Source organism: Protopterus annectens, chromosome 5.part0 (genome assembly GCF_019279795.1).
Source record: "Protopterus annectens isolate FY-2018-M chromosome 5.part0, PAN1.0, whole genome shotgun sequence".
Classification (NCBI taxonomy): Eukaryota; Metazoa; Chordata; order Ceratodontiformes; family Protopteridae; genus Protopterus; species Protopterus annectens.
Window position 1 is genome coordinate 736,866,820 of NC_056735.1, and position 23,295 is coordinate 736,890,114.

The 23,295-nt window shown below is 39.0% G+C and overlaps 1 protein-coding gene across 2 annotated transcripts in view; it reads left to right on the forward strand.

The window, feature by feature from the left end:
• Positions 1–23,295, forward strand: part of DYNC2H1 (dynein cytoplasmic 2 heavy chain 1) — a 6,555,988-nt gene that overhangs the window by 5,329,833 nt on the left and 1,202,860 nt on the right. For both annotated transcript variants that reach the window (XM_044072582.1, XM_044072581.1), the window contains one exon: positions 240–371. In XM_044072582.1, the coding sequence (XP_043928517.1) occupies positions 240–371 (132 nt within the window). The remainder of the gene's footprint in view (positions 1–239; positions 372–23,295) is intronic.

The following is a 23,295-nucleotide window of genomic DNA, read 5'->3' on the forward strand; positions in this document are numbered from 1 at the left end:
TTTACTTAAATCCAAAAGTTTGTTTCAGGAAGAATGGCTGATAAATGAAACAGAATTCCTGAATACATAAAAAGGCATTTATTATAAAAAAACTACTGGATTGATACATGGGCTAGAGATGTTTAAATTCAGGCTGAGTGACAGACTGTACAGACTTAAGCCTTTCATTTTTATGCTTATTACGCTGTAAAAAGAAGTTACTTTATTTTTGATGAATACATATCATGCTTCTTTTCCAGACATCCTTTCCAACACTATATCAAGCTCTTAGCTTTGAAGATGCTGACCTGTGGCAGAAGTTTGCTAGAAGCTCAGCTTGTGAACTGGACTTTCCATCAAGCATAACAAAGAAAATCTCACTGTTTCAGCAGGTAGTATTCTGAAAGAAGTGCAATGTGAATTACTAATACTTTCCTTCATTTAACACTGTTGAATATATAAAAAAATGTTTCAGTTAAATGATGAAGTGCTATCATGACAGTATCTTAATAAGAAATGCTGAAGTAATATTAGGCAGCAAGTTTTCCTGTTAAAGCATATTTCCCATAAGAAAGTCTTGGATCCCACAATATAGTTTCATAGCCATCTCACAAGAAGTACACTTCATATTTTTTATTCACAGTGATGGGTCTTTGCTCAAATCAGATTTTTTAGCTTTTAGGAGATTTGAGGATTGTGGTAGTACTACCTGCAGGGGCAGTCTGGCTTACATTGTTTGTGTATGAGATTTAATCGAACAGTGTTGCATTCTTCATGCCAGAGATGTGAAATATTGAATTAGCCTGCATTTTCAGTGTTTTCCAGCTTCTTTTGCTTGTGTTTGATTTTAATTCCTTGTTATTACTACTCTAGTAGTATTGTCTCATTGTTAGCAATATATCATAATTTTTTTCTGCAGGTTTTACACTTGTCAGAATCATTACGTGGTCAGTCAGCACAGGCTTCAGCACACCAGCACTTCTCTATTGCTTTGCTTGCTGTCTGGAGCCAGTGTTCTTAGCACTTATCCCTGATATAACCCTTTAATGGCTGGGTCTTTTCTTTCTGATGATAAAAGCCTTACATGATATTAGGCTGTATTTCACTCTGCAACCAGACAGAGAAGCAGAAGTGTGTGTGGGGAGGCTGTCACACTATGGATGACTGGTAATTTGACAGGGGGAATATATTGCCCTAACATACCCAGGATGTGATGGGCATTGTATATCATGTGAGTGTGCACAGAGCAGTAATGAAGGAACTGTATCTTCTTCCATGCTACCCATCACAGCTAGCTTACCAAGCCTGTTAGAGAGATGAGTAGGCATCCTCTTTGTTATTCCCTTAACTTTTGTTAGCTGTTCCAGCATCTGAGAAGATAGTCATACCCTCATTCATCTGGGTTGTAGTCAGGGCTTCATTCTTCTCTGCTGTGAAGTAGGCATAAATCTATATACATGTCTGTGTGTGTGTGTCTTTTCATTTATTTATATGGGGGAGTGTGCCTTAAATAATGTTTGTTCAACATATGTTTTGTCAACTTAATTTGGTGAACTAAAAGGATGGTTGACCGGTATATGAGACTGCACAATTCTCGGGGTTGGGGTGTATGCCCTTTTCCTGATATTGTGTAATCTCAGGGTTAGTATATATAATTAGCAGAGGATGTGGGCAGAGCAGAAGGGTTTTCCCCCTGCTAAAATTATGCTGTGTTGTTGTCCGTCTCGCCTTTATTCTCACTGATGGGTTGGAACCGATGAGTTGGATCTATCTCGGCCTGTACAAAAGCTCGAGGACTTAAGCAGAGCTCGTGGGCATCCCTCCCTACCCATAATGCAGCTCCCCAACTTCCCCGGATCTCATTTGCCGTGCTGCGAGAAGGATCTTCAAGCAAGCATTGGGCTGTTTTCTATTGTTACAACTTTTATGGTATCTTTTATTTTTATTATCATCATTGTTGCTTTTAGTACTTCCACGGTGCTGCAGTGGTAGTGTTGTTGCCTCACAGCAAGAGTTTCTCCCGTTCGATTCTCGGCTTGGGTTGGGAGTGCCTTCTGTGTGGAATCTGCATGTCCTCCCCGCAGTCGAGTGGGTGTTCGAAAGACATGCGTTGAATGGGCGTCGGGCTGGCAACTCGACACCATAAAAACGAACTGCCAATCATTAGCAGACCGGAGTTCCGCTGTGGCGACCCCTAACTGGGAAAAGCCGAAAGACAAATAATATCATTGTTGTTTTTAGCTAAAATTTCTTCACTAATTTAGTGCCTTCCCTTATTTAATATAAGTTTTCCTTGTTAGTTTTTTCCCCTTTCCATTAGCGTCCATTTAGGTTAGAGGACCTCTAACTTACACCCATTTTAGTTAGAGGGTGTTCCTTTACCTTTTCCTCTCTTTTGTTGGTAGTGCTTATTAGTTGTTTCTTCTGCTCCGTTTCTGGTTCCTGTCCATTTTAGTTAGAGGGCGGCTAACCAAAGTCCGTTTAAGTTAGCCTTGCCCCCCCCCCCCCATTCCTGTTGCTGTTCTTGTTGTTCAAAAAAAATGTCTTTTCCTTTTCTTTCTCTATCTAGAATTAGTTGTAGTGTTTTATTTCTGTTTTGCTAACTATTCTTTTGTCAGTATGTCTCAAAAAGAAGATAGGCCCCTAGGATTTAAAAAAATGTGAGAAGTACAGTAAAAAGATGCCCCTCAGTGAGACACACACTTTGTGTGTACTGTTTGGAGTCCCTTCATCTACAGGAGTCCTGTTCCATATGCCATGCATGCGTTCAACCAGAGGGCACTTATGGCACGTAAAAATAAGTTGATATTGAAGGGGTTATTGAAAACCCCATTTTCTGAGGCTGTTTCTACTAATCCCTCCACTCCAAAATCAGATAAACTGTATTTTCCGGCTCCAACAGCACCTATGGAGCAGATGGGAACCTCCAGACTAAGGACTTTTTCGGAGCAGACAGAATCTTTGACTCCGAAATCCACTATTGACTCCTTGACTCTGAAAGACCCATTACCTGCTGAGTACTGTTATCGCAGCGATCACCATCCTTGGAGATCATTACTTCTCGGCTCCCTCCAGCCTTTACCCCAAGCCATGGTGGTCATGTACGCTTCCCAGATGGGGAGGATGGGGCATTATCTGGGGAAGACAGTCCAAAGCACCTGGCAGGAACACGAGGCTCACTTGCACATAAAGATCCTAGAGATGAGAGCAGTGCTCTTGGCATTGCAGGCATTTCAGGACACTCTGCCTCTGGGAATAATAGCAATTCAGTCAGACAATATGTTGGTAGTCTAGTACATAAACAAACAAGGAGGAACCAGATCTTACCCCCTTTGTCGAGAAGCTGTAAGAGTTTGGCAATGGGAACATCCTCCAACCATTTTCTAATTGCAGCTCACATCCAGGGGAAATCCAGCGTGATTGCAGACAAATTGAGCAGGGCCATATTATGGACGCATGAGTGGTCCCTCAATCAGAAAGTAGTGGAAGAGATTTTCCGAAAATTGGGCCAGCCTTGCTGCGATCTTTTTACTTCACCCACCCGTGCCAAATGCAGCAACTACTTTGCCCTAATCCCTCCTATGGGGGAGTCGCCAAGGGATGCACTGTTCACGATTGGCCTCCAGGATTCCTATATGCTTTCCCTCCAATTCCCAAGTTATTACAGAAAGCAACACTGTTGGAGACCACGATAATCCTGATTGCAACCTATTGGCCTCATCAAATCTGGTTTCCCTTCCTACAACTTCATCTTTGAGATGAACCATGGATTCTGGACCCGTCTCCAGACCTGCTGACACATTTGTTGGGAATGGGACATCCTAGCCTTCACACCCCCAAGCTGACAGCTTGGCTGCTCCAGTTTCCTTGGTTGCCAGGTTTCCTCTCCTTTCCTGTCCGGTAAAACATATGTTGTTGTCCTCCCATAAAAACTCTACATGAAGATTATGTAATATGGACGTGTGATAACCAAATAGATCCCTTTTCTGTGCCCATACATTCTATACTGGGATTTCTAGTGAAACTTTTGAATGAAGGTGTGGCTGCTTTTACTATTGAAGCCAACTAGCAGCAATCTCAAAATTTCATGTAGGAGAGAACGGCTCTATGGTCATGTTGCACAGACTCTGTAAAGCCTTTTTTAAAGAAGCAGCGATGATTAGATTTCCATACAAGAATCCAACTCCTACCTGGGATCTGAATTTCATTTTAACATACATCACTTATTCCCCCTTTAAACCTTCGGCCACATGTGATCTAAAGGGTCTATCTTGGAAAAATACTCTTTTTAGTGACTATTATCACAGTCAGAAGAGTCTCAGAGTTGCAAGCCTTGTCTACCAAGCCCCCTTAGCGAGATGGATCCAATGAGTCAGATCCGACCCATCAGTGAGAATAAAGGTCGAGATGGAAAACACACATGGAACATTATGATAAGTACATAACTTCTTTTTTTTAATAGTTTATTTTTTTTTTTTTAATTTTGCATGTGCCGAGGTTGTTTTTCTGTGCATACGTGGTAGTGACGAAGTTGGCGTAGTTGGTGTTTTGTGGTCGATGTATGGGTGTTTTGACGAAAGTGAGTATACTCAAATATGTGTGCATGTGTGTGTTTATATTATATATATATATATATATATATATATATATATATATATATATATATATATATATATAAAATGGAAGCATAAAGATTGATTGACAGCACGTCATCAGTCATAAAATCATCATTGTGAACACATCAATTTAAAAAAAAAATGATCCAGAAAAGATTGAAAAATAAATAAAACAAATATTTTTGCAGAGGGTCAAGCTGTCCTGCACCTACCCATACCATTTGCTAACTATATATTTCAATTCTGTGATTGTACTATAGTGGGGAAAGGGCATTTTCCCTGATTGTCATTGACTGCAATCTCTAACATAAAAAGCCAATACTTTTTGAACAGCTAATTTTCTATCAGATTCATCAGCTCCACCCCGTGTGAAGGAAAATGTTCTTCAATGAAAAAATATTCACCCATATATAGGATGGCACAGACATGCAGGAGATGGATTGGACCATCTAAATTGGTGATAGATTTGAGTGTGTGGTGTGGGAGAACTACTGTGGCAGGGTAGCCAGCCAGTGGTGTAAACCTTGGATCTAGATGATTGTCACTGTTAAAGTGACACCCCAACGCGCAGAAATGGGAAAAAGGGGTTGTAGATGGATGGCTGGAAATATATATATATATATATATCTATATATATATATATATATATATATATATATATATATATATATATATATATATGTGTATGTCTGTGTATGTATATATATATATATATATATATATATATATATATATATAAATATATACATGTGAGTTAGTGGTACAGAATCAAAATGGGATTATGTCTTCAAAATCAAAATGGGATTATGTCTTGCTGGGGAAATTCAGAGGTGAGATGGAGATGTCGACAGTTTTCAGAGCTGTGTGGTTGGCTGTGGAAGTTTCATCAGTGGATCGGTGTATGGTTTGTTGGTTTTGATGTGCAGATGGAGTACCTCGTGATTCTTAGCTGGACTGGAGAAAGGTTTCTGGGCTGAGTGGAATTAGAGGATGCGGCAGCTGATGTTCAATGCTTGCGGTTAGACTGGAACTTGATGTAGTTGGTGCATTAGTTGTAGCTGTTGTGTTTTTGTCATCGATGGTTGGCTCGCACTGCTGTTTTTTATTGTTTTTACTTTGTGTGTAATGTTTTTTTTTTTGTTGCTGTTAAATGTTTGATCTTGGAGGAACGAAATTTCGTTCAGCCGTGCAAACGGTTGAATGACAATAAAGTTAATCTTGTAATCTTGTGTGTGTGTGTGTGTGTGTGTGTGTGTGTGTATATATATATATATATATATATATATATATATATATATATGTGGGTCTGCTTTGTTTCGTTGAATCTCATTTCACTGAATTTAATTTCACCCCGACCACATCACTGAAAACACAAATTACTGAAAACTCATTTCACTGAACTGCAGTTAGTATATATGGCACTGTGTAGAGTACTGTAAGGCAAATCAAAGGTATATGCCCTTTTCCCCACTGTAGTGCGCTCCTGGAGTTACTATATATAGTTAGGGGGGGGCGTAGCCCCCCCCCCCCAGTTAGTTTGAGTACATGTTGTCTTCTGGAGAGAGTTAGTCATTGGTGTTGCAACTATGCATGTCTATTGTTTAAAATGTATTGTTTTGAAGTTTTTGATAAAATACAATATAAAACAAACAAGGTGGGGGGCCCCCACACACACCAGTGTGGAGAGCTGTGCCCCCACACCCCCTCTAACTATACATACTAACTCCAAGATCGCACTACAGTGGGGAAAAAGGGCATAATTTTTACTTGCCTTACAGTACTCTACACAGTACCATATATATATATATATATATATATATATATATATATATATATATATATATATACACACACTAAGTTCAGTTCAGTGAAATAAGATTCAGTGAAATCAATTTTCAGTCATTTGTGTTCTCAGTGATGTGGTTGGGTGAATTGAAATTCAGTGAAATGAGATTCAATGAAGCAAAGTAGACCCATATATATATATATATATATATATATATATATATATATGTATATACACATATGCACACACACACACCCACACACATACATATAAAATTTATTATAAATGTCCTGTAAAAGTTTAAAAGTTTCTTGTCTTGAATAACTGAAATGAGTGCATGCAAACCCTAATTTAACGAATTACAGCCGGGTTTTGCTTTAGATGTTTCTGCAGTTGTATCATACAAATGCTTCTAGGTGTCAAATATTGCTTAACATTTGATTAATAATTTCAAAAACATGCTGCTTAAAAAGCATTAAAAGATTTTATCTTAAAGCTTTCACAATGTCAAACACAACTATGTTGATATTTGACCTCTGTCTAGCACAGATAAAAAGGTATTAATTGTTGGACATATTTATTTATATTTTTATAACTTTCACTCTTTTTTCTAAATATCTTGACAGTCAAGTAGTACAGACAGAGCTGCTTAGCCTTATATGAAGGCTCCCAGTTGGATGAACAAAGTGATGCTATCAGTATGTGCGTAACTTGAGTGATTACTAAGATATTATAAGTTGTTTGCAAAATATTACAAACTTAATAATTGCTATGTTTACTGTGACTTATAAAATCCAGTTTAAAACCTACACTATAAAGAATACTACCACTATAAAAATAGTCTGTGCTGAAGAGTTTGCCATTTGCACTTCTTTAGTATCTATCACCTGTTTTTCCAGAGATGTGTACATTTGTTTGAAATTTGAGGACGTAACTTGATTCTAGCAAAAAGCTTAGGCTCAGCCCATTGGAAGTTACAGGTCAAACTTCCAGAGCATTATTGGAGGGAATGAGTTAAATGGGAACCTCATACCAGTGACTATCAGTACCCGCACTGAGGCAAGGCCAGTGTTGACCTTCACAGGGAAAGAGGACATCTGCAAACAAATGGCCAGACCAATGCACAGGTTCATTGGACCTCTCTTTGAAGGTGTACTTTTAAGCTAAGTATGTCATACAACTGTCCTTTTTTTATGTTCCTTGCATTTGATTTTCCCAGAAGTCATTAATTTCACAGATTGTAGTATCATTGAATGATTCACTTTGTAGAAAAAGTAGAATTTTGTATAAGTCCAGAATTTCCAGAAAATAGATATATGAAAAACATTGAGAGAAATTAGAGGAAAATACTTCCACAAGAAAAAACTGTCAGAAGCTTCAAATAAAAAATTCTGTTTATTAATACAACAGGTCCTTGAAAAACACAATATAGACCAAGAAACCTTGTGGCGTTTGGAAATGAGGTAGTGTGAAAAATTAAAGAACAAAATTTAGAGATGTTTGAAGGGTATAAAAAAGAAATATGAACATGAGAAAGAGAGATCCAATATGGTGCAATATTTTTGCTAAGGAGAAAGCCAAATTAAACAACAAAAAAAAGGTGCTCTCAAAGATATTTGAAGAGAAATACAGGCAAAGGCATCCAGATATGGAAAATTTCACAATAAAAAAAAATAAGATCGCAAAGAGGGAATGTAGAACAGAAGATAAGTCAAGTAGAAGTTAAAAAAATAGAAGATGAAGTTATGGAATATTTGCAAAGTGAAGGATTCAGTGTAGAAAGTTTAACACAGGTTATATCACAGCATGATGAAACAACTAGTCCCCAAAGTAAGGAGAAAGAAGAGAAGCAGGAAACATCTGAAGAAGAAATATAGACATGGGAAAGAAAAAGGGATTTAATATAGTGCAATATTTATGCAAAGGAGAAAGCAAAACTAATCAATGCAAAAAGAGCAGCACCAAATATATTTGAAAAGAAATACAGGCAAAGGCATCCAGATATGGAAAATTTTATAATACAAAAAAATAGGAAAACAAAGAGGATTAGTAATGGAGACATTAAAGAAATAGAAACTGAGGTTATGGATTACCGGTAAAGTGAAGGATTTAGTGTAGAAAATGTAACTCTCATAATATCACAGCAGGATAGAGGAATGGACACCCAGATTAGGGAGAAACCAGTGGAGTGGGAAGCATCTAATCATTTGGCATATGAAGATACTTTGAAACCAGTACAAATGTTCAATTGGAGCTATACAGCAAGGGAAACAACAGTAAACTGTGGCAACTCTGGCACAGTTAATGTTGTGGAGTGATAGGCCAGTGAGTTTCTTTATGAAAAAGCAATGGATGACACTGGGTGAAACTGAAGAGAACATAACACAGAAAGATGCTGTGGGACTTTATATAGAATGCCCGCAGGAAATGGAGAGCAAAGAATGTGCCCTCGGTTTAGAAGAAAATGATCTAAGAGAAGAGTTGCTTGATTTAATAGAGATGGATAGACATATTAAGATCAATGAAAAAAATAAACTGCAGACGGTCAATAAAACCCAAAAAGTCAGAAAATTGATAAAACAAATTAACACCGTAATTATGCGATATAACAGAAGTAAATAGGAGCCATATTAATAACAGATAGTCCTACCACAAGAACACAGGGTAGTAAGGAAAAGGATGGGGAGAAATTGAATGCCATCATGGAAGTATCGAATAGAGAAAACTAAAAAGCAGTTAAGACAAGAAGTGTTACTGTTTGAAAAGTATAGAAGAAGGAACAGATCAACAGACATACTCGGAAAGATAGATGTGATAAAAGCAGTGTGCAGTATTACAGTGGATCAGGATTTATTATGCACTGTTGCAAATGCTAAACTAAAAATGTCAGCACAGGAAGAAAAACTTATAAGATGCACAGATAAATATAAAGGAAAAGTACAAAATAAGCAATTTCTTGATGACCCAAAAAAGTTTTATAGAGTATTGGGAAGCAAGGTAAAAGGAATTGAAAGACCACCAAAAAAAAAAAAAGAAGCAATAGATACATTTTGGAGAAATATTTATGAAGATCCTGTGGAACATAACACAGGTGCTAAATGGATAGAAGAAGTAAAAAAAAAAAAAGAATAAGAAGTTCAAGTGTATAGGATATGAAATGGGATGAAGTAACAGCTAGAGAGACTGAAGCAAAGTTAAGAAAAGCCTCTAATTGGAAAACCCGAGGCCCAGATGCATTACCTAACTTCTGGGTAAAAGTATTAACATCTTTACACAAAGATTTAGCCATTAGTAAGAACTATTTATATGTGCACCTCGAACAGGCACCAACCTGGCTAACAACCAGAAAAACAATGCTCCTACTTAAGAGCGAACCTGCAAGTTACCCTAAAAGCTATAGACCAATAACTTGCTTTCCGATGATGTATAAACTATACCCTGGAATTGCTGCCAACAGAGTTTATTGTCATTTAGAAGAAAACTCAATTATGGCAATAGAACAAAAGGGTAATAAAAGAAAGTCATAGGGAACAAAGGATCATTTTGTTGTTAAAGTCATAGTGGAGAACTGAAAAAAAGGGGAAGAATCTATGTATGGCATGGATAGACTACAAAGATGCATTTGACAGTGTCACTGTTCTAGTCAGGATGAAGTTAGATGAACATTGTGGGTTCTTGTGCAAGCAGCTTTAATTGTATACAAACAGATAAGAAATGAGGTTAAGTAACTTTAACTTGTATACATGCTAGCTAACAAACATACATGTTCACACTCTGGCTGCACTTCTCAAAATGGCAGTGAAGCTAAAAAGTGCTTGCTATTTTTATGCACATTCAATCCTTGGAAATGCTTCTTAAAGGTACAACACATGTTATTCGACATCCTCTCTATTTGAGAAATGAGTCATGCAATACTGACAACATTAAATGATATGCAGTAGATACAGATACTTTTGGTCATGCATTTATACAGAACTAGATAGATATATACAATCACGTCCACGTTGCTGCGCATTTCACACTACGTCTGGATATGTGACCAAATTGTGTAACATAGAGATTAGAGTTAGGATTAGCAACTGGGATTGTTTTTGATGAATGTTCAACCTTTGGGACATCAGGAACTTCTTTGGAAACGAAACAAAAGTAGGAGTCAAGACATGTTCTGGAACAGGAACATTGTCTGGATTGCTCTGAGAGCTAGAATCTGTATCACAGGAACAATAACGGTTCTGATACAGGAAGATGCCTGTGATTTCTGCTGTACTTCACAACCTCTGATTTCACTGTACGTATACTTGTCACTTGACCAAGCCGTTCAAAACTTTTTGCTGTTTGTATCCTCACTGTCTCCTTATTTCAGTGGACAAATAAATCTGCTCGATTTCTCATAACTGGACTTCTGGAAAGAATGCTTTCTGAATAATTGAGCTTTGATTGCTTTGTTGTTGTTAGCTTTAGGCTTCAATAAACTAAAACTGATAGGCAATATTGTTCCAGTTTGCCTAGATAGAAGTCTCTGAGCAGGCAACCCAAGTATATTGCCTCGTGGTATGTTTCTGAGATTCAATAAATTCAAAGAGACATCGGTATTGTCACACTTTGATTTCTCTAGTATTTGATTTGTACTCTGCACTGCACATTCAGATAGTCCATTTGACTGTGGATATTCAGGACTGCTAGTAACATGTACAAAGTCTCATTCTCTTGCAAATTTCTGAAACAACTGACTGGTAAATAATAAGTAATGCTGATTTGTTCCACTCAAATATATCAGTGGCTGCTGTTGACCAAGGTATTTCAGGAACTTGACTTAGCTGAAGTGGTTCTTTTTGCAAATGCGGTTTAGTACTATTGCATACTGAACATGAAGAAAGTACTCTGTCAGTTTTCTTTTACTAGAGAAGGCCAAAATACTAGTCCTCTCACCCTTCTTTTAGTAGCTTTGGAATCTGTGTGACCACAATGCAAAATCTGGATATATTCTTGCTGTAAAGAAGCAGGAACAACAATTTTAGGACCTTTGAAAATAATGTCCTCTTCCATCAACCTCTCATCTCTGTAAGGAAAATAGGTTTGCACTTCAGGTGGTATACTAGATTGCATTGATGGCCATCCAGTATTAATGTAGTGGTTGAGCTTTTGCAAGATTGGATCAGTCTTTGTATGATCACACAGCTCATCAAGTCTTGTGGTAGAAAAATTATGCACTTCCATGACATCAAAGTCAAAATTCTCTGTGTCAAGCTGTTCTGTTGTATTTCTGGGTGATCTGGATAAGGTATAAGCCAGATAAAGAAGTTTGCCTTTTGTACAGATCATTTTGAAGTTATACTTCTGCAATTTGAGCATCATTGTTTATATTCTCACAGGAGCTGAATGCATAGGCCTCTTTAGAATAGTAACTACAGGTTGATAATCATTTTCAATCTGAATACCTCGACCCTAGATATAATCATGAAACTTGGAACATGCAAATACTATTGCCAAAAGTTCTTCCTTGATTTGAGCATATTATATCTCAGTTTGGGTAAGTGTTCTAATTGGATAGGCTACTTATCTGGCTTCTTGAAGAATACCTGTGCCAGGACCAAATTTTGAAGCATCACAGGAAAGAGTTATTGGTTTGTTGGTATCATAGTATCTTAATGTAGATGGGGTATAAGTTTTCTGCTTAAGGTCTTCAAATGCTTTCTGGTGGTGTTCTAATCAAAACCATGCAACATTTTTGCGTGTTAGCTCTCTCAAAGGCGCTGTCAACTCACTAAAGTCTGGTATAAACTTGCCTAAATAGCTGACTATACCAAGGGGAATGTTGTAGAGCTTGAACATTATCTGGTGCTGGCATCTCAAGAATGGCTGCTTGCTTGGACAGGTCTGGTCTCAAGCCAGTACTAGTAAACAAATGACCTACATATGTAACTTCTGGTAGTCTGAATTTGCACTTTAGAGGGTTGAACTTTAAGTTCACTTCACGTGCTCTATCTAGAACTCTCTTAAGATTTCTGCCATGCTCTGCTTCAACAGACAGGAACCAAAATAAGACAAACTAGCTTCACCATTGCCTCCGACCAATAAATCATCTACTATTATGGGTCAAGGATAACCTGAAAAAATTTGCCCCATTACATGCTGAAAGACTTCACTTGCAGAATTTATTCCAAATGGCATCCTTAGGAGTCTATATCATCCAAATGGGGTACTGAATGTAGTCAGTAATGAAGATTTGTGATCAAGCATCACTTGCCAAATTGAACTTTATGCATCCAAAACTGAAAAAAAAACAGTGGCATTCGGTATTAGAGCAGTGACCTCTTCGACTGTATGCATAGGATGATGCATTCTCTTCAATGCTTTCTTCAAATCTCTTGGGTCAATACATATTTCTGATTTTGTCTAAGCCTTTGTTTGTGAGTGGCTACCATGGACGACACCCAGTCAGTAGGTTCTTTAACTGGAGAAATTACACCTTGCCACACCATTTTATCCAACTGAGCTTTAACTTTGTCCTGCATAGCTATCTGAACTTTTCTTGCTGGTCTGACCACTAGACTGATCTCTGGGTCTAACTTCATAGAATACACAGCTGGCAGTTTGCCCAACAAGTCATCGAAAACATCGGCATACTCTGAAAAAATAGTGTTAGTGAAGCTGGAACTTGGACATGTGCTTATCTGATGAACTTCTTTGGTAAAAGAAAGCAAATTCATCTCATACTGTGACTGCACAGGTCTTCGGACTACAGAGAATAAAAAGCTATAACAGCTTTTGACCACATAACATGAAAGCACTACTGAGCTGTCGATCTGAATTTCTTCAGCTCCATAAGCAACAAGTTTTGCACAACTGGCCACATTTAGTTGTTTACCAGCTCTCACCTTAGCAAATGTGTCTGCTGACATAGCATTACACTTTGAGCTCTGTGGCTTTACCATTGATCTGGACAGTACAAAATACTTCATTCTTTGCTAATAAATCTGCTGCAGCAGCATTTTCACCAATTACTGATACACCATTTACATAGAAAGTAGGGTTGCAGCTTTCTATATAACCAAGTTGCCTTTTTAATGACCCTTCTTTATAACTGTTTGAGGTTTACTTAATTTGCAAAATTTTTGAAAATGGTTCCACTTTTTACACTTGTGGCATTGATGACCAAATGCTAAGCATTTTTGTCTTTTAGACTCATGATTAGCACCACAATTGTGACAGTTAACAATAAAGCTTGATTTGGGTTTTGCTGACTCACCCTTGTATTGAACTGAGCATGCTGTCTTTACTGAGCTAGGCTTGGAACTTGCTAGAAGACTACGGGATTTGCCTGGTTATCTTGCAGGGGTTGCAGCTGCCATGTGTTAGGCCTGCTTCTGTTAAGCACATACTGCATGCTGTCTACATTCACTCTGAAGCCTACTGAAACCATGCTGTTATCACTTGCAAGCATATTTGTGTGTCTTTCTGTAACTTCATGGATTTGACAAATGTCAATAACTTTACTCAGCATTAAATCACTGTTATGAAGCACTATTAAAACCTCATAAAAACCTGTCCTTTATTAACTCATCTTTTAAGCCACTAAACCTGCACATTTTAGGTTTGTTTCTCAGGTCAGTTATATAAGCTGCAAATGTTTCTCATAGCTTTTGATCTGTTGTGTAGAACAAATGCCTCTCTAATGTAACATTAGTCTGGGGGATGCACATTTCTCAATTTGCTCTTCAAACACTCAGGGTCTTCCCTTGATTCAGCCTGTACAACAATACGATGATTTCGCCCCTTTACCTTCATATACTGCTGGTGCATATACAAATGAATGCTCTCTTTCAATAGCCTCTGATCCAGCTAGGTTTAACAAAATGAATGCCCTGATGTGTGGATCTTTGTCAGGATAAGCTGCTTGTATAAATATATCATGTTCTTGCTCAGATATTCTCCAGTTATCTTCAGTATTCTGACTATTACAAGTGGGGATGGTTTTCGAAATCCGTCTGCCATACCAACAAATTATAGTAAACACAATGCAACCAAGTCCCCTTGTAATTGTACGAACATGCACACACACACAGATATATGCCAGAAATGTATGCCTTTACTTGCAACACTGTCCAATAGCACAACATGCTTCGTACGAATTACTGAACTTCGCAAAATAAGTCTCTCGGGTACTGTAGTATTGTTGAAATTGCTGTACTGTAAGAAATCAACTCTTATCAGTGTAAGAAACATTTCAAATAACAGCACTTTGCAAATAAACTGGGCAGAAGAAGCTCAGAGTAAGGAACATTTTGAAGTAATTGCACTTTGGGAATAAACAGTACACAGCACACTGAAACGTCCCCAAAATGGCTGTAGTTTGCTGAATAACTTTGTACAGTGCAAGAAACAATTTGTAATGGCAGCTTTTCTGCGAATAGACACACCCAGCACAAGAAACTTTTCGAAATGGCTGCAATTTGACTGCACTTTACAAAATAGTTGCACTTTGCACACGATAAATTCTCCGGAATAAATGCACAGTAATAAACACACACTGTAAGCACTTTTACACACTTTGAGATACTTCATACAACTCTAGTTCTGCTATTCAGGGCTTCGATCAATGTGCAATAGTAGTTATGCCAAAAGACATGCAGTCATATTCCTTTATTTCTGTAATGTGCCCTTGTGCCCTTTATTACATTTGTTTTGCTCATTTAATCTCTCTTCATTCCTATTATATTTTGTTGTGCTCGTTTTAACTTTAACATGCCTATTTTACTTTAAACATACTTATTTCGCAATCCTGAGGTAATTCTGATCCCTTTATTTGCTTTTTTGATGATTCTTTTGTCAAATAGCTTAATTTCAGATGCTACCCATTTGCTCAAACGTCTCTGTGCTATCCGTTTGCTTAGTAATGCATTCCGTTTATTCTTTTTTATAAAATAATTCATGCAAGTTTTCATTGCCTTTAGTTTGTTTCTGGCCCTTTTTTGAATTTGTTTAATTTAGTTTGTCTTCACTGTAACTCTGCAGCTCGTAGCTCTGGAAAGCAGTCTCTGGAATCCCGGTTCTCACACCATGTTGCTCATCTAGTCAGGATGAAGTAGACGAACATTGTGGGTTCTTATTCAAGCAGTTCTGTTATATACAAACACATAAGAAATGAGGTTAAGTAACTTTAACTTATATGTACATGTTCACACTTTGGTTGCACTTCTCAAATTGGTACTGAAGCTTGCATATGCTTCCTATTTATATGCATGTTCAGTCTTTGGAAATGCTTCTTAAAGGTACAACACATGTTATTCTATAGACAGTATCCCACATTCATAGATAAAAGAGTGCTTAAAAATGTATAAGATGCACCCTGCACTGATAAACGACATCACAGCGACCATGAAACAGTGGCAAACAACTTTGCAGTTAAACCATGGTAAAGGACAATTTATTATTCCAGGGATAAAAACTCAAAGGGTGATATTCCAGGGTGACTCTCTGTCACCGCTCCTCTTTTGCTTTGCCCTTAACCCATTAAACTGTCTGCTTAACAGATTAGGTCATGGCTATAATGTGGCTCCCAGAATGCAACAAAATGTAAAGAGTTCTCATCTTCTCTGTGTAGATTATTTAAAACTGTATAGCTCATCAGATGAGGAACTGAAAGCACAACTGCAAGTAGTTAAAACTTTTTCATATGATATAAGAATGTCATTTGGTCTTCATAAATGTGCAGAAGCAACCTTAAAAGTAGGAACGCTGCAGCACCAGGAAAACATCAGTTTGGACAAGAATGTAATATAAAAGAAATTGAGCAAGAGGGATTGTATAAATATTTGGGAATTGATGAAGGATCAGCAATAAAACATGAACAAATACAAGTTAAACTCAGTAAGTAATGTTTTAGAAGACTTAAATTAATCCTGAAAACATTAACATCTAGGAACAAAGTTCAAGCTATAAACCAATTTGCACTTTCTGTCTTAACTTACGGGTTTGGAGTGATTGACTGGCCCCAGAAGGTGTTGAATAGATTAGTCCAGAAAACAAGAAACATGCTTCATATTCATCAAATGATTTATAAAAATCAGTGCATACCAAGGTTATATAGTCCCTGTTCTGAACGAGGTATAGGCCCCCTTGAAATTGATTGCATGTATAGATCTGCAGTCGTGGGACTGCTTACATTTCTGCTGACCTCACAAGACCCAAACATAGTAAGTTTTGAAACATAAGGAGAACAAATCTAAGATGACTTCCCTGCTTTAGTCTAGCAAAAGCATAATGGCATCAAGCAGGAATGGAAATCAAACCAGAAGTAGGTAAAAATTAGGCAGCAACTGAATGTGCCAAAAAAACAAAAAAAACGTATATAAGGTGAAGGATCAGATGAGAAGGCAAGAAATGTGGAAAATGCATAAATATTGTTGCAATATAGTAAACTCCTGGAACAACCTCATGTTGATCAGGATCAAACACAGGAATGGTTAAGGAGAGGCGGATTCAAACCAAAAGATGAAAGGTTAACATTGTCGGCCCCGGATAGTGGATTACATACACACTGGTTTACAAAGTCCATTGAACATGTAGGAGTAACAGACAAATTTAGGTTTTGTGAAACAGAATTGGAAACAGTTGCACACCTTGTTGCTGGTTGTAACATACTAATGACAGAAAGACTGTATACTGAAAGGCATAATAATGTCGCAAGACTGTTGCACTGGGGATTGTGCAAACATTATAATATTGAAGTAGCTGAAAAACGCTGGAAACATGACCCACAAAGCATCATAGAAAATGATTGTCTATGTCACATGGGATCACCCATTACCAACAGTTCAAAAGATAGATGCGAGAAAACCAGATATAGTGGTCCATGAAAAGAAGACAAAATTAGCATTGATCACTGGAATCACTACACCTAGTGACTGTAGTGTCTTGTGTACAGGAGACATAAAGTCATAAAATATCAGAATTTGCAGGCAGAAACGAGAATAATGTTGAAGAAAGATACCCAGACAGTTCCACTAGTAGTAGGAGCAACGGGTCTTATAAAAAAGAATCTAAACAGTGTAAGAAACTTCTCTGTGTGGAAGATTTTCAGTCCATATATTTCTAGTTAATCACTGTATATTAATCAGATCAGACAATAGTAGTAGAAGTAGCGAATGTAAACTCGTCTTAAGTCAAGACAAAACAAAACAAAAAGTAATAATAGAAAATATATAATTGTATAGCAGTACTAAGTATTCGAAAGTAATTCAAGCAAGGCAGGCAGTCTGTTTCCAGTCGAAAATCCTTTATTAAGTACACAGACAAGCGATCCAAGTAAAACAAAAATAGAGTAATAATTTCCTCACAAGCTTTCTAAATATATATATACTTTTTATCAGGCATGGGAGTGGTTTATTGTGCTGTAAAACGGTGTTATTAGTACACATGTTAAGACATTCAAGCTGGTCCTGCCCTACTTAGTAGCTGTCATAATAATATATAACCCTTATGTACTTTAAATAAAATTATATAATGATGTGGTACCTCCTATTTAACCAAATTATTAAGTAGATTATTAAGTCTGTGATTTTCTCAGCTAAAGCGTCTTCTGTGTGGAGACATGCGTGAATGGGCGTACCTTCGTTGAAGGTTGTGAGTCAGGGCTGGCAACTCGGCACGTAAAAAATCTACTGCCAATCATTAGCGGACCGGAGTTCCGCTGTGGCGACCCCTAACCGGGAAAAGCCGAAAGACACAACAATTAAGTCTGTGATTTTATCCAAGACAATATACTACATGGCTGGAAATATATCAACCTTAGTTCATTTGGCAATCAAAAAAAATATATATATAAATATATACATTTACATTTTGCATGTAAAAATCAATTTCTATTTTCATAACCTATTGTTAGCAAAGATCGCTTTCGTCTTTCTAGACTTCTTCAGGTCTGTGTACAAGAACCTTAAAAACCTTTATAATTGTATAATTATTTAATATTGTTATTACACAGCATTTTGAATAAAGTGGAAAAAAGAACCAGAAAAAATAAAAATAAGAAAAAAATGTATGTATGATGATGGAAACAAAATATACACTTAAATTTCAACTGATTTAAAATGGTATTTAAAACCAATTTGTAGAATAAAATAAAATAAAATACAATTAGTCATGTAAACAATGTGGCAATTTTCTAAGTTCCAGTGCACTTGGAACTTAGAAAATTGCCACATTGTTTACATGACTAATTGTATTTTATTTTATTTTATTCTACAAATTGATTTTAAATACCATTTTAAATCAGTTGAAATTTAAGTGTATATTTTGTTTCCATCGTCATACATACATTTTCTCTTCTTTTTATTTTTTTCTTGTTCTTTTTTCCACTTTATTCAAAATGATGTGTAATAATAATACTAACTAATTATACAATTATATAGGTTTTTAGGGTTCTTGTACACAGACCTGAAGAAGTCTAGAAGGACGAAAGCGATCTTTGTTAACAGGTTATGAAAATAGAAATTGATTTTTACATGCAAAATGTATATTGTATATATTTACATATATTTTTTGATTGCCAAATGAACTAAGGTTGATATATATCCAGCCATGTAGTATATTGTCTTGGATAAAATTACAGGCTTAATAATCTATTTAATAATTTGGTTAAATAAGAGGTACCACATCATTATATAATTTTATCTAAAGTACATAAGGGTTATATATTATTATGACAGCTACTAAGTAGGGCAGGACCAGCTCGAATGTCACACTGATGGGGGAAGGGATGTGAATTTAACATGTGTATCAATAACGCTTTGTTTTACAGCACAATAAGCCACTCCCATGCCTGATAAAAAGTATATATATATATATATATATATATATATATATATATATTTAGAAAGCTTGTGAGGAAATTATTACTCTATTTTTGTTTTACTTGGATCGCTTGTCTGTGTACTTAACAAAGGATTTCCGACTGGAAACAGATTGCCTGCCTTGCTTGGATTACTTTCGAATACTTAGTAATGCTATACAATTATATGTTTTCTATTATTACTTTTTGTTTTGTTTTGTTTTGACTTAAGACGAGATGTTAAGTTGTCAATCTCGCCTTCATTCTTGCTGGATGGGTTCGGAGCCGATCCTCGGCTCCGACTCGGCACTTGCTAAGCTCGAGAGCTAATTTTACCAGCTTGAGGCAACCCTATATCCCATGATGCAAGGCAGAAACTACCCAGATCTCGTTTGCCGCTTCGCTTACGAGGTGCCTCTTTTACCAGCTCTAGGTAAGTTTTCTTCATATTAAGACTTTTAGTCTCACCCCTTTTAAATTTCATAACCTTAGTTGTTTTGTGAACCTTAACGTTTATTTTAACCCTATTCCCATTAGTGTTCCCTTTTTTTTTGGGGTTATTTATCCCCTTCCCTAGGTTAGGCCTTAGGCCTTCCCCTTTCCTAATTTTTCCTGTCAGGGATTTTGTGTGTATTTGAGTGTGTTGTATCCCTGTTTAGTTTTAGTTTATTGGATTGGGTGTTATTTGTGTGTGTGTGTCTGTGTTTTTGTGTTTCCTCGACACAGCTATGTCGAAGGACACAAAGGTCTCAGGCTTCAAGAAGTGTGACTCGTGCTGTCAGAAGATGTCTCTGACAGACGGTCACACTTCTTGTGTTTACTGCCTGGGACCTCTGCACCTGCAGGACTCTTGTGCTATCTGTCATGCCTTCAGCCCAAGAGTCCTGCAGGAGCGGAGAAATAAATTAATATTGAGGGGCTTATTAAAGCCTGAGAGCTCCCCGACTAAGTCGGCTCCGGGGAAGCCCTCGAAACCTGTCAAGCCTTCGGCTGCAAGTCCCAAGCCGTCGGCTACTGGTTTGGCTTCTTCAGTGTCGAGATCGGCTCCGGCCGGAGCCGATCCTTCCATGTTAGAAGTCACAGTATCGGCTCCATCCGGCGCCGATACTGCCAGATCTGGACACTCAGTGTCGGCGCCGGCTGGAGCCGACCTATCCTCGGCTCCTTCGGCTCCACCTACCTCTAAAAAGAGATCTCGATCCCCCTCATTGGAATCGATACGTTCGGCTCCGAGATCACCCCTGCTCGCGGAGCCATCGGAGCCGTTCTTCTCGGTCGTCCAGGCTGTCTGATCACGACCTCGACAGAGTGGTGAGTAGACTATTAAAGTCTCAGGCATTGGCCCAAATGCTCCATACCCCGTCTCAACAGACGGTAGCTATTTCACATCCACCTAACATTCCTCCTTCGAGTCTCTTACAGAGCTCGGAGCCGGAGCTCCTCGGAGCCGTGACCGTTGTGGCATCGGAGCCGATACCTCCTCCTTTGGCTCCGTCATCCTCCGCTCCGATATCCTCCTTGAGGCCTTCATTGGAGGGATCCGGGCGTCTGGTCTCTCTCGTCGGCTCCGAGGGGGCGAGTGGCATCGGACCCTTGTCCGACCCCGTTCTCCCTCTCGGGGCTTCGGCGTTGGTGAGCTCAGCCCCGACATCTGCCTCGGAGCCTTCCCTCTCGGTGAGGCCTGGAGTTCCTATCTCTTCGGAGCGGGAACCTTCTGGTCTCTCTGATGGGGGAGCCTTCGAGGTGATGAGGAGTGTACTAGCCCCTGGGCGTAGTCAACGGTCAGTTCCATCAGCTCCTCCCACTACAGTGCCTGCTGACGTCTCTTCCCACTCTCTTGCTCCTGGACCCAGAGATCCAATGCCTCAGGTTTCCCCATTGGGAATATCTTCCTCTTCCGAGGCTTCTCCTGATCCGTCAGGTGAACCTCCGCGTAAGAGGACATGTAAGAGGAAACATCTAGACTCCCCTGAGTCTATTTCATCTGATACTGACTTGGATGAGTCAGAGGGATCCCCAAGGTCCTCCTCTGAGGATGTCTTTTTCTCAGACATCCTTGAACTCCTTAAGCAGAGGGGGAACTGGCCCTCCCTTAATCCTTCAGAGGACGAGTCAGTATACCTGGAGGCGTTCGGATCTCGACCCTCCACCTCCTGGGTGTCTCCGCCTTTCGACCCTCTTATGGACTTGGTGGCTCGGAAGGCGTGGATGGCCCTGGATTCGGTGGAACCTATTCCTAGGAGGCCTTCAAAATTAATTACGGCCCCACCTGATAGGCAATATTTGACAAAAGGTGTCCCGGTTGATGCCATGGTGGTGGCTGCAGCCACCAAGAAGGAACTAGCTGATCCTTCAGTACCTGTCCATCCTCCTAACAAGGATTCTAGGACTATGGACAGGTACGGCAAGTGGATTTTTTCTTCAGCGACCTTTGCCATGCGATCGCTGAACTACTTGTGTCACTTCACCCGCCTTCAAAGAGATGTTCTTAAAGAGCTGGGAGAAGTTTTACAGGATCTGTCAGCTGCTGGGTCTCAGGATAAGATTAGCTCACAGCTAGGAATCCTAAACTCCATTGTTAACTCCTCCATGCGGCTCATTTCTTATGCAGCCGATGGAGCGAGTAGGGCCGCAGGCACAGGAGTTGCTTTAAGGCATCAGTCCTGGATGCAGCTTTGTAATTTTGCAGACCCCTTCAAGGCATCCTTCACAAACTCCCCTTTTGATGGTTCGACCTTGTTTGGACCTCAAGTGAAAGACACTTTGACTAGATGCGAACAAGATGGCAAGACTCTTTCTGCTGTAGGAGTCCGTTTCTCCACCCCTTCAAGACCTTACCCAAAAGGTCAGAAGGGAGAAAATGTGGTTCCGCAAATCTCAAGGAGTCACGCCTGACGCATGAGGTCAGTTTACCCCCAGAGGCAGAGGGGGGTAACAACAACAGACGCCACCCTAGGGGCAGAGGGTTCCGCAAAATCAGGGTAGCAGAGAGCCTCTTTCTGACAAACCCTTCCAGCATCCTTGAGATGTTGCCCGATTGTCCACCTTCGGAGGCAGTCGGGGGAAGATTATCGCTGTACCCAATAGCCTGGCTTTCCCTTTCTCAAGACAAGTGGGTACAGTCAATTATATCCGAGGGTTACAAAATTCCCTTTATTCAAACCCCAATTCAGCAAAAGGGAACCCTTCCAGATGTTCCACCCGGTCTAAGGGAACTAGCAGCATCAGAAATATCAAAACTGCTAGCAAAAAGAGCCATCCAGCCAGTCCCAGCAGACCAAATAGGATCCAGAATCTACTCAAGGTTCTTTTTAGTACCAAAAAAGACAGGGGACTGGAGACCAATATTAGATCTGAGCAAACTAAACAAGTTGGTAAAGAAAACAAGATTCCGGATGGTCACGCTTCAGTCCATTCTACCCTTTCTGGGCAAGGACAATTGGATGTGCTCGGTAGATCTTCAGGATGCGTACTATCACATAAAAATTCACAGGCGCTCCAGAAGATTTCTCCGCTTTCGGCTGGGGACCAGTCACTTCCAATTCAGAGCCCTGCCCTTTGGACTCACTACAGCCCCCAGAGTGTTCACCAAATGTATGGCAGCGGTTACGGCTCACCTGAGACGTCAAGGATTCCAGGTGTTTCCATATCTAGACGACTGGCTCCTCACTGCCACCACCAGGCATCAACTTCTCCAAGCCAGAGATTACACCATTCACATTTGCAGAGGGCTAGGGATTTCTATAAATTTCGAAAAATCTGCCTTGTCGCCTTGTCAATCTATTACTTTTATAGGCGCAAGATTGGACACCGTACAACTTTCAGCAAAGTTAACAGACCAAAGGATCTTGGACATTCAAAGTCACGTCCAGGTGATTCTTCTCAGCAACAAAATTCAGGCCAGATTTGCTCTGAAAGTATTGGGTCTTATGGCAGCCGCCATAACACTTCTTCCCTTTGCCCGCTTTTAAATGCTTCTTCTACAATGGATGCTATTCGCCCAATGGTCCTTTCAACAACTTCCCATGCGTCACAAGATCACAATAACTCCAACTTGCAAAAGGCATCTGACCTGGTGGATA